This window comes from Fragaria vesca, linkage group LG1, assembly GCF_000184155.1.
Source record: "Fragaria vesca subsp. vesca linkage group LG1, FraVesHawaii_1.0, whole genome shotgun sequence".
Classification (NCBI taxonomy): Eukaryota; Viridiplantae; Streptophyta; class Magnoliopsida; order Rosales; family Rosaceae; genus Fragaria; species Fragaria vesca.
The window spans coordinates 3,083,468-3,097,223 of record NC_020491.1 but is presented as its reverse complement, the minus strand read 5'-3'; the positions used below and the strand labels follow the sequence as shown (position 1 = coordinate 3,097,223).

The 13,756-nt window shown below is 38.8% G+C and overlaps 2 protein-coding genes across 3 annotated transcripts; one reads left to right on the top strand and one right to left on the bottom strand.

Moving 5' to 3' along the window:
- The first annotated feature begins 5,578 nt into the window (after nt 1-5,578).
- On the top strand, nt 5,579-8,942 carry LOC101293337 (EIN3-binding F-box protein 1-like). The gene is made up of 2 exons (XM_004287259.1): nt 5,579-5,769; nt 6,282-8,942. Exons 1-2 carry the CDS (start codon nt 5,745-5,747, stop codon nt 8,177-8,179), a joined length of 1,923 nt encoding a protein of 640 aa, XP_004287307.1. The 5' UTR covers nt 5,579-5,744; the 3' UTR covers nt 8,180-8,942.
- Nucleotides 8,943-11,242: 2,300 nt separating this feature from the next.
- Nucleotides 11,243-12,857, bottom strand: LOC101292924. 2 transcript variants are annotated; one of them, XR_183668.1, is made up of 2 exons: nt 12,550-12,857; nt 11,243-12,160 (listed from the first exon to the last, which is right to left on the bottom strand). XR_183668.1 is itself a non-coding variant. In XM_004287258.1 (2 exons), the coding sequence occupies exons 1-2, from the start codon at nt 12,569-12,571 to the stop codon at nt 11,870-11,872; spliced, it is 357 nt and encodes a 118-aa protein (XP_004287306.1). In that variant the 5' UTR covers nt 12,572-12,825; the 3' UTR covers nt 11,243-11,869. The 2 variants fall into 2 exon arrangements, 1 of the variants encoding a protein (XP_004287306.1); XM_004287258.1 differs by having other exon boundaries at nt 11,243-12,204; nt 12,550-12,825.
- Nucleotides 12,858-13,756: the final 899 nt, after the last annotated feature.

The window sequence follows — 13,756 nt, the reverse complement described above, 5'->3', positions numbered from 1 at the left end:
AAACTTTGGAAAATATAAAATTCCAATAGCTAACTATTTTGAATTTGAAATCATCGATTACACTATTACAGTACAATGAATGTTTCGGGACATTACAAAAAGTTAGCTACAACTTGACCGATCAATACATTGTGTTGAGTATAAACCTATGCATGTATTTCCAGATCATTGAAGTCATCATAGATTTAGGCAAAAGTCTTTTGTGACTAAATATAAACAAAGCAAAGGTGGAAACTAAACAAGTTTTATATATCTAAGACCAAGACTAATACATTTCCATTACTTATCTTAACAGATGCATTATGTCAAATATCATGACTTACCATACCACTCTAACTTGAACCTCTTCGTGGAAAATGCTAAGCAATCAAGCATCCAAGATGGGTCTGTGTCTAATATCTATCCCCGAAATTAACAATTGCTTACTTGTTGGGAAAACATCTTGTAATTCACTCGTAGCTGGCATATACTTGTCTCCTGGCTTTGAGAGCAGTGCTACCAACTCATATATAGGGTTTAATTTACAGCGACTTGCTGCACTTGCATCGTTGGTTTTAGTTCTACGCCCATATTAGAATAGCTCAACTTGATCATTATCGAATCAATCACATTCTGTCTCATAAAACATCCAATAACCACTTGGGGTCTTGGTGATTACGTAAAGAGTTTTGTTTTGTATACTTGGGTTTCTACATGCATTCCAAGAAAAACCAAACAATACGTACAAGGGTACGTGAGAATTCGTACTCTCTTTTACGACAAGTAAAAAAACATTGTGGAAACCCTAGTTTTCCGTAATGGCATAGAAGAATGCACTCCGATTGTGAACCCTAGCTAGTTTTAGTGGAAGATGCATACACTTAGAGATTTGAATAGTGTCGTTGAAATTTTCGAAGTTGCCCCAGAAAATTGTCTGATGAAGCAAGTGGGGGTGGGTGATCCAATGTTTCTAGCCCTTGTATAATTTGCATGATTCTGTTCTGGTCCAAGTTTTTCAGTCTCCAACCTATACTTGGCTAGCATTAGCAATAGGACCATTTTAGATATCATGCTTCTCAAGCCAGCAGCCGATTCATCATAATTTCATATATACATGAACGAATGGATGAATATGCACATTAATCAAATTTGGACCCTAAAAGTAAGATCAAGTTCATGCATGCATGCACCTTTTAACCACTTACCACATTAGCTTTGGAATTCCAATACATAAAATTCGATTATGTATCCATTCAAATTTGTTAATCGGAGTGGATTCTACGTACCAAGATGCACTTGCACCATTAATGTGTAAATCCTCAAATCGCCGTATGCGAATATCCAATTAAGACTAAAGACCCTAAATTTCTTCTTTTTATTTTCATTTTTGATCCGATCAAATTAAGCTTATATTATAAGAGTACATTTTATTCGACCTCAAGTCTTCACCTCATGTGTTGGAAACACTTAAAGACTATTTTTTTAGGTTTCAATTTTGTTAACGGTATTATAATACATGCATGATAATACGACATGGATAACCGGATCAAAATATTGCATATTAGTTGTTCGGTTCACTTGCACCTTAATACATAGAAGAATTTTCGTAGATACGTGGTTCGCTTCCAATTGATTGAACTTTTATTCTTATATTTTAGCTAAACAATCAACATCGTTAAGTTTGATCATTATGTAAAACCATCGATTCATACATTTCAATAATACGACTAAATTGCAAGTAGCAATCTTCGAATTCGTATACTCTTGTGTATTAACTAGAAATTGCAAAAGCAGCAAGTTGCTCACACGCATGTCTCATTTTAGATAATGGGATTAGGTTTGTACACTTTTATGCACGGGATGGGAATCATGCTCGAGTTGTATGTCTCCAACTCAAAACATATAAAATCATGAGGATCCTCTTGTTTATAATAAACGGTTTACCTTACTTGCATCGTATAATTTCGCTGATACATACTGAGATCGATTCAATGTACAGAATGGGCACAATGGACCCGCAAAACCTTAAGGTTTTGGAAATTCTCAGAAACTAAATAAGAAAGGATCAAGTGGATGGACATCTATATATATAGATAAGTTTGTTAACTGACACTTGATTTTGTTCCGGTTGGCTTTCAGCTGTCTGTGGCGATACATGATGACCCTCTTGAATTCCAGTTGCCAAATTATTCTTTCTATAATTCTTCTCAATCTTTTATACCGTTAGCTACAATGTATATCCTCCTTCAATGAATGGTTTATACTACTCCCATGTTATAAATGTTTTTGAGTACTCCAACCCATCAATGGAAGAAGTGTTGAGTGACACCATCCAGTGATGAACTGATGATCGATTGATGAGGTATGCTAATTGGCATAATTCTAAGTTTCTAACACACCCCGGTAATTTCAGAATATAAATAAATAGTGTTAGGATTATAGGAGTAATATATAGCAGAGTCGTTTAGTCTTTTAGCTATTCAACTTAGTTAACTTGTTATATAAACTCTTGTAATCTACAGTTTACAATTAATGAGAATAACCACAATGTAGCCTCAAAGTGTTCTTGCTCTCCTTTTACAATTTCTGCATTTGCATTTCAATAAATCCATAATTCCTATTAAATAGCCAAAGCTACTAATTAATTTTGCAATTAATAGCCGAAGCTACCATATGTCATTGTAGAAGGATGAGGCAAGTGAATGCATATATACAATAAGACGTTAACCACAAGAATTCAGAAGAAGAAGAATCAAGCTAGGAACAGGTCGGTGAACAATATAAATAGACAGAGAGGAAATGGTCGGTAGCTTGGCGTAGTCTTAAACCAAAAGCAATATGTAATAGTGACTTTCAATTATAGAGAAAGCAAATGAAAACCCACAAAGGAAAAGCCAATTCTTGTATCACGTCCTCCGAAACCTCCAGAAGTTTTCGAAAGCGATTCCATTGATTGTCACCCACATTAGGTTTCAAAACCATCTCTATAAGTCTATAACACACATAAGTCTAAAATGTTGATAGTATTTTCATTCATTATTTTGAGCCATATATTATATATGAATCGGACCTACATGATTAATAGATGAATATCATCTTTGAAAAAATTGCAAATTCATGCACATATCCTGAAGAGTCACACCACTATGCTTTGTCCAAGAGAAGAGAACCCAAACGAGGAGAGAATGACATTTTTTGGGTCCCTTTGTCTCTATTCTAAACCGTGTTTAAAATTCATTCCTAGTCTTACCAAAACATATCGATCATAATATGATATCATGTTGTGTATAAGATGCTTTGTATACAACTATACATGCATTGTGTGAATCCGACTCTGCTGTGGCCGTTGTAGGAAACAAATTTTGACCACTTCCTAGCTAGTCCCAAGTGAATGAATGTATTGAATTTTTGAATTTGAACCCTAAATCTTCAAGAACAGTCTGCATTTTGACTTGTATCTGTTTGTACGGCGGGTCTGGATTACTGGCAACTTCATGGACTTCTTCAACATTTACACACTAACATTAAGCCAACGTTGACATTGTATACAACAGTATTACCCATTACGACAGGAAAAATGTCTGAAAAATTTTAGTTAATTTACATCGGATCTTATTACATAATATGAAGATATTTAACATCTTTGGAAAAAATCCAATCGTCTCTCCCGTCTTTCTCGTCTTTGTATTAAAAACGGAGTAGAAGCTTGCCACCTTAAATTTTATCACACTAGTGAATTTAGACATCTCACAACTGTTTGGGACGAACATATTAAAGTGTGTCTAATTCGAAATTGTATATATAGTTAACGTTAATCTACCCCGGCCTTTGTCAATGATCGACAAATGTCTTAATGATAAGATTAACCTTCATGGATTACAGTGGTATTGCCCATAGCTCATTTATAAACAGTATTAAGCTCTCATTAGTCATTAGTCAGAGTGGTTGATAATAGTGGATATTTCCTAGCACCCTATTCAAGTCATTACTGGTAGACACTAATTAAGTAATTAATTATTGGACTGATTCTGTTTCAGCTGGAGATCACAATTTAACAACCACTTGTCTTGTGATATTTTATACAAACGCGGTTTTCTTCATGAATGAATTGAACCTGCCCAAAAAGCTTCAAAATCTTCAATATGATCTTGAACAATAATAAAGCAAAAGTAGAGTAAAGATTAGCCCAGATTGCAAATAATTATTTCCCATTTGCTGTCGCTAATTGTGGGTTATTATAGTTAACCAAGTTGATTAAGAAAGGAAAGTAAAGCTACTACAAAAGTTGGAATCTCTAATGTAAATCCCTTAATTTGTTTCTATCCAAACCAGGAAATTAAAGCACACAGCTTCACTAACAATGTGTATTAGCTAGCTGTGTCTACCTGTTTCATTCATTTGATCCAACCCTAGTAGCAGATGATCACCTGTTTAATCTTTTATCTCATTCCCATTTGGGTAATATGAAATTGTCACTTGTTATTAGAACAATGACATGCTAACCAAAAGGTGTGATTCCATCTATAAAAGTTTGTTGCATTCTCAATTCTATGGGGTTGATGGACCACAGTGTTTTGATTCAATGAATGGAGATTAACAAAACGAACTTGGTAAATTGGAGTTTACCAGTCATGCATACAATTCGATGATCCATTGGAAAAGATCATCCAATTTTATAAAATGACTCAAAACTACCAACCATTCGACCACAACATGAATGCTGCATTTCATTCTGACACAATGCATTTCAATGGACGGAAACAACACCAAAGCATATACAGCTGGTTAAATGAATGCATTATTTGTTGCCGATTCTTGAAAAAAGAACTTTTGTTCATCTTCATGTACTAACTTTTAACCGTTTGATGCAAAAATCACATATATGAAAAAAGAACTTTTGTTTACCTTCATGTACTAACTTTCAAACGCAAAGTTAATGTGACCATATATGTTTTTCAAATAATTAGAGAAGAATCAAAATGTCATTCACGTGATTAGGTAGAAATTTCGTTTACATTCATACCTTACATTTCATTGTTTAAAACATTTATTCATAATATGCAAAACTTTATGTCTTGTCTATTTAGTTGGTAAAATTTTTTAAAGTAACGATAACCATTTTGAAATTCTATATCGAATCACATGTGTCCATGTTACTATTCAGTTTGAATTACGTCAAAGCTCATGTCACACTTATCATATAAATTACAGTAACCGACAAATTGACTCCGCAATTAACATGATTGCGTTTAATGCTAGGTAAATGTACGAAAGATTACATACTAAATCCTCCGCGCCCTTTTTAATATCTCACTTATTACATTCACGAATCAAACGATATGAAATACCAAAAATTGTAGGTTCTATTCTATGTTTCATCCTAAAATAAATAAAAATGAAAAGAATTCTTGCTGGTTTCCAGTTTGGTTGTACTTGAGGGGTAGGGAGGTGGTTATAGTTGGGAAGACCGGTTTTGGGGAAGGATACATTGCATTTGAATCTGCATGTAGGGAGATGTATGTGAGAGTGACACCTTTATATTTCACTCTTCCCAATATATAAGCTTTTGTCATCGACACATATCACACCATCCCATTCAACCTCTTCTCTCATGCCTTCATTTCCTTCTCCTCCATCTTTTTTTTTCCCTACTCGTTTAGGGTTGTTTCTCTAATGCTCTGTACCCTCTTCACAATCTCAACGCTTTTCATCTTCAGCTCTCTTCTACAGTTTGGACTCTCCTCGGTTGTTACAAAGCTGCAGTCATGCCTACCCTTGTTAATTACAGTGGTACGTTTCTGGGTTCTGCTTTTCATATCTGTGTTATTGGTCTGGTTTTGTTTGACCTTGATCTGGTTTTGATCTTTTGTTGTCATTTCATGTTGAGTTATATGTCTGTGGTCTATAATTGATTGGTGTTCTGTTGGTTGGAGAATGCTTAGATTCAATGCCTGGTTTTGATATTCAAATTCATATGTTTGTGAAGATCATCATCTGCCGTTAGCAATTTGATCCTTGGATGAGCTGTTTGAATTGGGTTGTAATGACAATTAAAAAAGCCTATGCCTTTGTGTAGATTTATGGAAATTAGATCGCTGAGAAATTTAAAGCAATGATATTTAGGGAAGAAAAAAAGGTAATAGGATTGGATGTCAGTGATACATTGAATGATTAAAGGTGTTATCTTTAGATCTAATTCGTGTTGAATAGTGAATCTGTTATGATTGGATGTTGTGATCTAACTGGTTTTGAGCACAGCTCAGGATTTTATGCTGAATTTTTCGTTTTTTGGGTGTTTTCAGGTGACGATGAGTTCTACTCCGGGGGTTCATGCTACTCATCAAGCCCCATGGATTTGGGTTGCCTGTTGTCAGTTGGCTCCAATGCATACCCTCCTAGCAAGCGGGCTCGCATCAGTTCCCAATTTGATATTAGAGGGAGCAGTTTTGAGCAAGAGAAGAAAGCTTCGATTGAAGTTCTCCCTGAGGAATGCCTCTTTGAGATCTTCAGGCGCCTGCACGGCGGCAAAGAGAGGATCACATGTGCCTCTGTCTCCAAGAAGTGGCTTATGCTCCTAAGCAGCATCCGCCCATCTGAGAAGGAGATTCCTAAATCAGATGACACTGAAATGACCACAGGCGATGAGGATCAAAAAGAAACTGATGGTTTCCTTACAAGATCTTTGGAAGGGAAGAAAGCAACAGATGTGAGACTTGCTGCTATTGCTGTTGGAACCAGTAGCCGTGGAGGACTTGGGAAGTTGTCAATTCGAGGTAGCAATTCATTTCATGGGGTTACCAACCTTGGCCTGTCAGCAGTTGCTCGGGGATGCCCCTCTCTTAAGGCTCTTTCTTTGTGGAATGTCTCTTCTATTGGTGATGAAGGTTTGATTGAGATAGCTAAAGGCTGCCCTTTGCTAGAGAAGCTTGATCTTTGCCAGTGCCCTTCAATTTCCAGCAAAGGTTTGATTGCAATTGCAGAAAACTGCCCAAATTTGACTGCTTTGAATATTGAGTCGTGTCCCCAGATCGGAAATGAGGGCTTGCAAGCGATTGGAAAGTCATGCTCCAAGCTGCAGTCGATATCTATCAAGGACTGTGTTCTTGTTGGGGATCATGGAGTATCTAGTCTGTTATCATCAGCATCTTCTGCTCTGACGAAGGTAAAGCTTCAGGCTTTGAATATCACAGATTTCTCGCTTGCAGTAATTGGGCATTATGGCAAGGCTGTTACAAGTTTAGTTCTCAGTGGTCTCCAGAATGTCAGTGAGAGAGGTTTTTGGGTCATGGGTAATGCTCAAGCTCTGAAGAGTCTGATCTCATTAACAATCACTTCCTGCCGAGGAACTACAGATGTCAGTCTTGAAGCCATCGGCAAGGGATGCACAAATTTGAAGCAGATGTGCCTTCGCAAGTGCTGCTTTGTATCAGACAATGGACTGCTTGCTTTTTCCAAAGCAGTAGGATCACTTGAGAGCCTGCAACTGGAGGAGTGTAACAGGGTTACCCAATCAGGGATTATTGCTGCCTTGTCAAATTGTGGAGCAAAGCTGAGGTCTCTTACCCTAGTAAAGTGCATGGGAATCAAGGATATAGTTGCAGGAGAACCTATGTCCTCTCCTTGCACATCTCTTCGATCGTTGTCCATTAGAAACTGTCCTGGTTTTGGTAGTGCTAGCCTGGCTGTGGTAGGAAAGCTGTGCCCTCAGCTTCGCACCGTAGACCTGAGTGGTCTCTATGCAATGACAGATGCTGGGATTCTCTCGCTTCTAGAGAGCTTGGAGGATGGACTTGTCAAACTGAATCTTAGTGGCTGCGTGAATTTGACAGATGAAGTTGCTGTGGCAGCGGCTAGGTTACACAGGGAAACCCTGGAGGTTCTTAATCTTGATGGGTGCAGGAAGATCACTGATGCAAGCTTGGAAGCAATCGCAGCCAACTGCTTGTTTCTACGTGAGCTAGATGTATCAAAGAGTGGAATCACGGATTCTGGCCTTGCTGTCCTCTCTTGTACTGAGCAGGTTGCTTTACAAGTGCTCTCCATATCTGGTTGTTCTGAAGTATCAAACAAGAGCCTTTCTTCCCTGAAAAGGATGGGCCAGAGCCTATTGGGATTGAATCTCCAACACTGTACTGCGATTAGCAACAGATCAGTTGAGCTGCTTATAGAGAGCTTATGGAGATGCGATATCCTTGCGTAATCAGGAACAGAACAACTCACCAATTTGCTGAAGCAGAGTAGAGAATATGCAGTTGGTGTCCAGAAATCCAAAAACTCTGATTTAGCTCGTCAAAAAGTAGATCTAAAAGTTCATACAGTCGGTTCACATGGGTAGCGACGTTCAGCATACAACATTTTTGGCCCGCATGCGGTGGTGCTGCTGGTGGTTCAGTGGCTTGGTTGTTTTCAGGGGACTTTGGCAACATTTCATCATCCACTTTTTTCAGGCTTCATAGTAATGCCTGTTTTTTAGCCTCATCAAACATGAGGCTGCCTCTTCCATGCCCATGATTCCCTGAAATACAATCACCAAGCTCTGATCTAAGGTTTCCACTTGCATACCGGGCCCTCCTTTTGTCTTGCTGGATGGTCTGCTTTACCTGGTGTTTTTAAGCTCTGTCCGGCATTCCTCTGAGGGGTGTCTGATTAAGCTTTCTTTTCATTTTCAGTCTTATGGAAGTCAGCTATCTGAGATTAGTGTTCTTTCTTTTCATTTAGGTTCTTGCCATGTTTATGGAAACTTTGTTTTTCTTCCATGGAGCACTATAGTGTGGTTTCTTTGTGCTGTTTATGAGTTTGGGTTCCTCTTACTTTTGGACTTTGGTGTGGTGGCAAGTGAATCTGCCATGACAACCTTGTGTAGGGGTTGTTCTTTTTCCCACCCAAAGTCCTAGTTATGCAGGTCTCTCCTTTCTTTATGAATTGTACTCTGCAATTACCAGTAATGAAATCAGTCCTTTTCTCAAAGTGGTTTGCTTATCTCTCATACATCTATCTATACATATACTAAAGCAAAATACGACTAGCACTGTTCATTCAGCCGGTAACTGGGTTTGTGATTTTAAGTTTTCCTTCCTTCGCTTTGTTTCGGCAACGCTGATTTCGGCGGTTTTGGTTATCGGGGATTCTTATTTTGGAATTTGTTGGTTGCGGTTTCTGATTTGGGTCTTATGAACACTGCAGGATCAGGTGCAGGATCAGTTACAACTGTGGGTTTGACAGGTTATTTATTTTCTGCTGCTTAGGTGATGTTTGCGATGTTTTCTGCTCTTGATGTTTTGTGATGCTATCAGATGAGTCTTTCTCCGTAGTGTTAGTTACATACCTTTTTAAGTTTTTTTTTTCTGCGACTTGGTTTTGCTGGTGTTGAGAAAACCTACTAGTAACTATCTAAACTAAAATCTGAAAGAAACAAAATTTGAGTAGAGAAGATAGGATAGCAGGGCCAAGGGTGTTGGAGTGGAAGATAGCAAGAAGGGTTAGGAAGATATATAATTAGGATGATAATTACGAAGATACATAATCAAGGCAGTCCAATCCAAATCCGATGATAATTAGGACTCTAATCCAACTGTTATTAGGTTGATGAAGAACAACATGTCATATAAACGCCAAACCTAAAGCCGTATCATCATCGTACTTGAGAGCAAACAGAGAGCACCATGTCCGAAAAATCGTTAAACCCAGAAAGCTACGTTAAAGAAGAAGTAGAAGAAGAGCAAAGCCCGCGTCCGCATAAGCGTGTCAAGACAGGCACATGCAGCCTTGAATATGCTGATGATAAGTCTCTGTTCCTTTGTAGCATGGAATGTTACTGGGACAGACCAACTTTCGGCCCCCTCCGCCAAGATATCCTCATCAGCCTTGGGATTCTTCCTATGTTGTTCGCTCCATCAATCTTCCCGATCTGCTGACATCGTCGTCGTCGGAGAAACTAGAATTGCGGGAACTAGCGAGAATGGACGACAAAGATCTCCCGAGTAGAGTAGGTCTCCCAGGTAGAGTTGGTTGCGGTGTTTTGGGGTCCAAGATTGTCTTCGCCAGCGGCATGAAACCCAACTTCGCTCCGAATCGTTTCGGACCACCATTCGGCCCGGATTTCAGCGAAGATGCGTATGCCTTTGATATCCATGACCACGAACAAGGAATAGTCAAGATGCCCGGGGCTTTAAACGGAGGGAAGTACAGCCCGGTGATGGTTGAGTTTGCCGGCAAGCTCTACGTTCTGTCATATAAGTGGGCAGGTGTTCCATTTGAGGTATTTGACCCCCAACAGGGTACTTGGTCAGTTCTGCCAAGCTACCCTGATGCGGGCGGCTGCTACCCTCTATCAACTGCATCTTATGTTATTGCAGGCACCAAATTGTTTATGTCTACCAGTTTGGTTTTTCCTACCGCAGACTGCTCGATTTGCTGCTTTGACTTTGCGGCCCGAGACCCAGAATGGAGGAGAGTCCCCAGCTTGTGCCAAGGCGGCCCGTTACCATTTGTAGACCAAGCTCTAGCGGTGGACATGCCGCAGCCAGAACACTGTAACAAAAAGTTACTGTTTTCGGTTAAACCTGGCTACTCCTGGAGCAGTATAGTGGTTCATCTTATGTCCTTGGATGAAAACCAGGAAACTATCAGTGAAATCTTTGAGATGGATCTGCCGGATGAGCTCCCTCATCAACCATGGCCAAACGACTGTCATTTCTTCCATCTAGGGGGAAACAATGTCTTCCTTGTTACCACCACTAGTGGAGAATGCCCAAATGAGTCTGGGGTTTATACCGGAGCTGCCATACCATTTCAATTCGAATTTGATATCTCCAAGGTGGACAAGGACAGGAAGAATTGTTTCAGTGTCCAATTCCAGCCTCCTCGCATTTTCGAATACCATACCTCTCCAGACTGTATGTCACCGCCGCGCACTGTTGGTTGCTTTCTGCTCTAAAGACTTTTAACTTTTACTATAACTTGATTACTATAATGTATTACAAGAATGCGATTTTAAACTATCCATTTGCCAAAAAAAAAAAAGGTTCTGGTGGCAACAAGACCTTGGTTTTGCTGGTGTTGAGAAAATCTACTAGTAACTATCTAAACTAAATTCTAAAAGAAACAAAATTTGAGTAGAGAAGATAGGATAGCAGGGCCAAGGGTGTTGGAGTGGAAGATAGCAAGTAGGGTTAGGATACTCAAAGAATGGTGAAAGAGAAATTCTGTGCTGTAATAACTATCCATACTAAAATCTGAAGCCCAAAATTCTTTAGGGTAGAGAAGATGTGATAGCAGGGTCAAGGGTGATGGTTGTTGAACATATCAAGTAGGGTTAGGATGGTATACTGAAATAATGGTAAAAGCAACCAAATGCAGAAGTTAGATAGCAATGAGATGAAACTTGCATCCAAGGCTATATGTTGTTTAGGGTTTAGGTGGGAGAAAATGTCACCCAGATATTGTGATAGGTTGTGGATGGAGTTTACATGATTTTAGCTATTCTCAATTTCTCATCATACACATGACTGTGACACATATATATACACTTGCACAAATTAAATGACAGTTGAAACATTAATTTTTGAGACCTATACTAGTTCATGAGAGAGTATACACTCGCACAAATTAAATGACACAGTTGAAACATAACTTTTTGTGTCCTGTGCTAGTTCATGAGAGAGTGAGGTATTAGAAGGAATTAAAGCATTGCATTCTTGTTTAGGGTTTGCATCCAAACTCACCAAAAAAAAAAAGAGGGCGTCCCCCTAGCATCTTCAGTACGCAACCTCCTCCTCCTCCTCTTGGATTGGTTTTGGCTTCTTTTGTTGTTCAGCAGCAGGGACGTCCTCATCTTCCCCAAATTCATAAACCTTCTTCATGATTGGATTTTCAGCGATGGCAGCTTCTATCATCCTTTGATTTTTGCAGATAATACACTGCAGAACGGAAAAAAGGGAAAGTTTCGACGAGGCAGAACGGAAAAAAGGGTGGGAGAATAGAGTTTCAAGGCGATACATGGCATGTCCCTGAATCGTTTCACTATCGCTGCCAAGAATGTTATGATAAATGTACTGACAGAATTTATACCTCTGCATACCACCTCATCATTCTCCTCTATGGCCTTGCACATCTTACACATCTCTTTTACAACCCTGCGTACCACCTCATTGTCATCCTTGTTATCCTTTATGGGCTTGCACTGAATAAAAAAAACATATAGTCCAAGTTTAAACACCTGAAAATCTGTTGCATAAAACAATCAATTCAATTCAAGTTACTTGGTATACCCAATCTTTACTTGCATCTGACAATACAATTCGAAACAACTTGGCATTCCCGATCAATATGACCCATCAATGAATCAAAAAAACATATACTTCAAGTTTAAACACAATCAATCAGGTAGAAACATATAATTCACTATAAATCAATCAATACAATTCAAGTTACTTGGTATACCCAATCTTTATTCAAAAAAAAAAAAAATCAAGATCTGACAATACAATTCGAAAAAACTTCGCATACCCAATCAATATGACCATCAAGATATAAACTTTAAACTCGACTAATAGAGATAAAACGACTTACATGAGCAAATCACGAAAGTCATCAGTGAGTGACAAGAACTCGATCACAATTAGCCGTGGTTGGCCTTCAAACCAAATCGTAAATCTCTGGAATTCCAAAACATCACGATGGCGAGAGAGCTTTCAGTGCGACTTTATAAGGTTTCCTTTTCAAATTCATCACCATATTCGATCAACAGAAGGTGGATCTTGAAACGAAATTAAGAGGAGAAGGGTGGATGGGAATGGAGAACTGCGATGGCGGTAAGAATTAGGAATTAGGGTTTAAGGATAAAGATTGGGGCTTTATTCATCCATCAAAATTCTGGTAATTTGTTTCTTATCGCAGTGTCCGAATATATAGCTCTTCACTTCATTAGTATCGGGATCCGGATTCTCTCCTAACAATTGTCTCCTAATACTACCTAATAAGTTAATCTTGACCTTTCATTTTCGACCAACGGTCGAGATCTCTCCAACCTATCTCAAAACCTATTTTCCTATATACTCGACTCATCTCTCTCTCTTACCCTCAAAATCTCATATCGTCTATCATAAAACAAAAATATATTTCTTTCTCATCGTTCTCTCTCTCTCGTTCTTGAAGTTCTGCCTCTCTCCGCCAATCAACCGTCGGCGTCGGACTCCTTCTCTCAGGCGACTGCACGGCCTCTCTCTCTCTCTCTCTGTCCCCGCAAGTTTGAGTTATTTTTTTTTTTTTTCTGAAGATCCATTCCTCCTCACGATTGGGATTTTCAGGAAAAAGAAAAATTCTTCTGGAGGTTTGTAGGTGCGCTATTATTACTATGCATTGCTGCAAGCATGACTTTTTGTTCAGTATCATATATCCTTAATTCCCAGCACTGCTTTACTTTGGATCCTTTACTCTTGGTGTTGGTTTTCTAAATTTTTTTTTTTTTGAATATAGGTTGTAATAATGGAAGAATCTGGCGAAGAAACTAACACTAGTTTGGAGCAATCGAAATCAGAAGAAGACATGGTTTGGAAACCTAAATATGACATGGAGTTTGATTCTGAGCAAGCCGCATACGACTTTTATAATGAGTATGGACGGAACGAAGGCTTTAGCATTAGAAAAGAAGTGTGTGCCAAGGATAAGAATCATGTACTCACCTCAAGGCTTTTTGTTTGTTGTAAAGAAGGTTTACGAGGGAAGGATAAGAGAGACGATTTGACCAAAAACCCAAGAGCACATACAAGGACCGGAT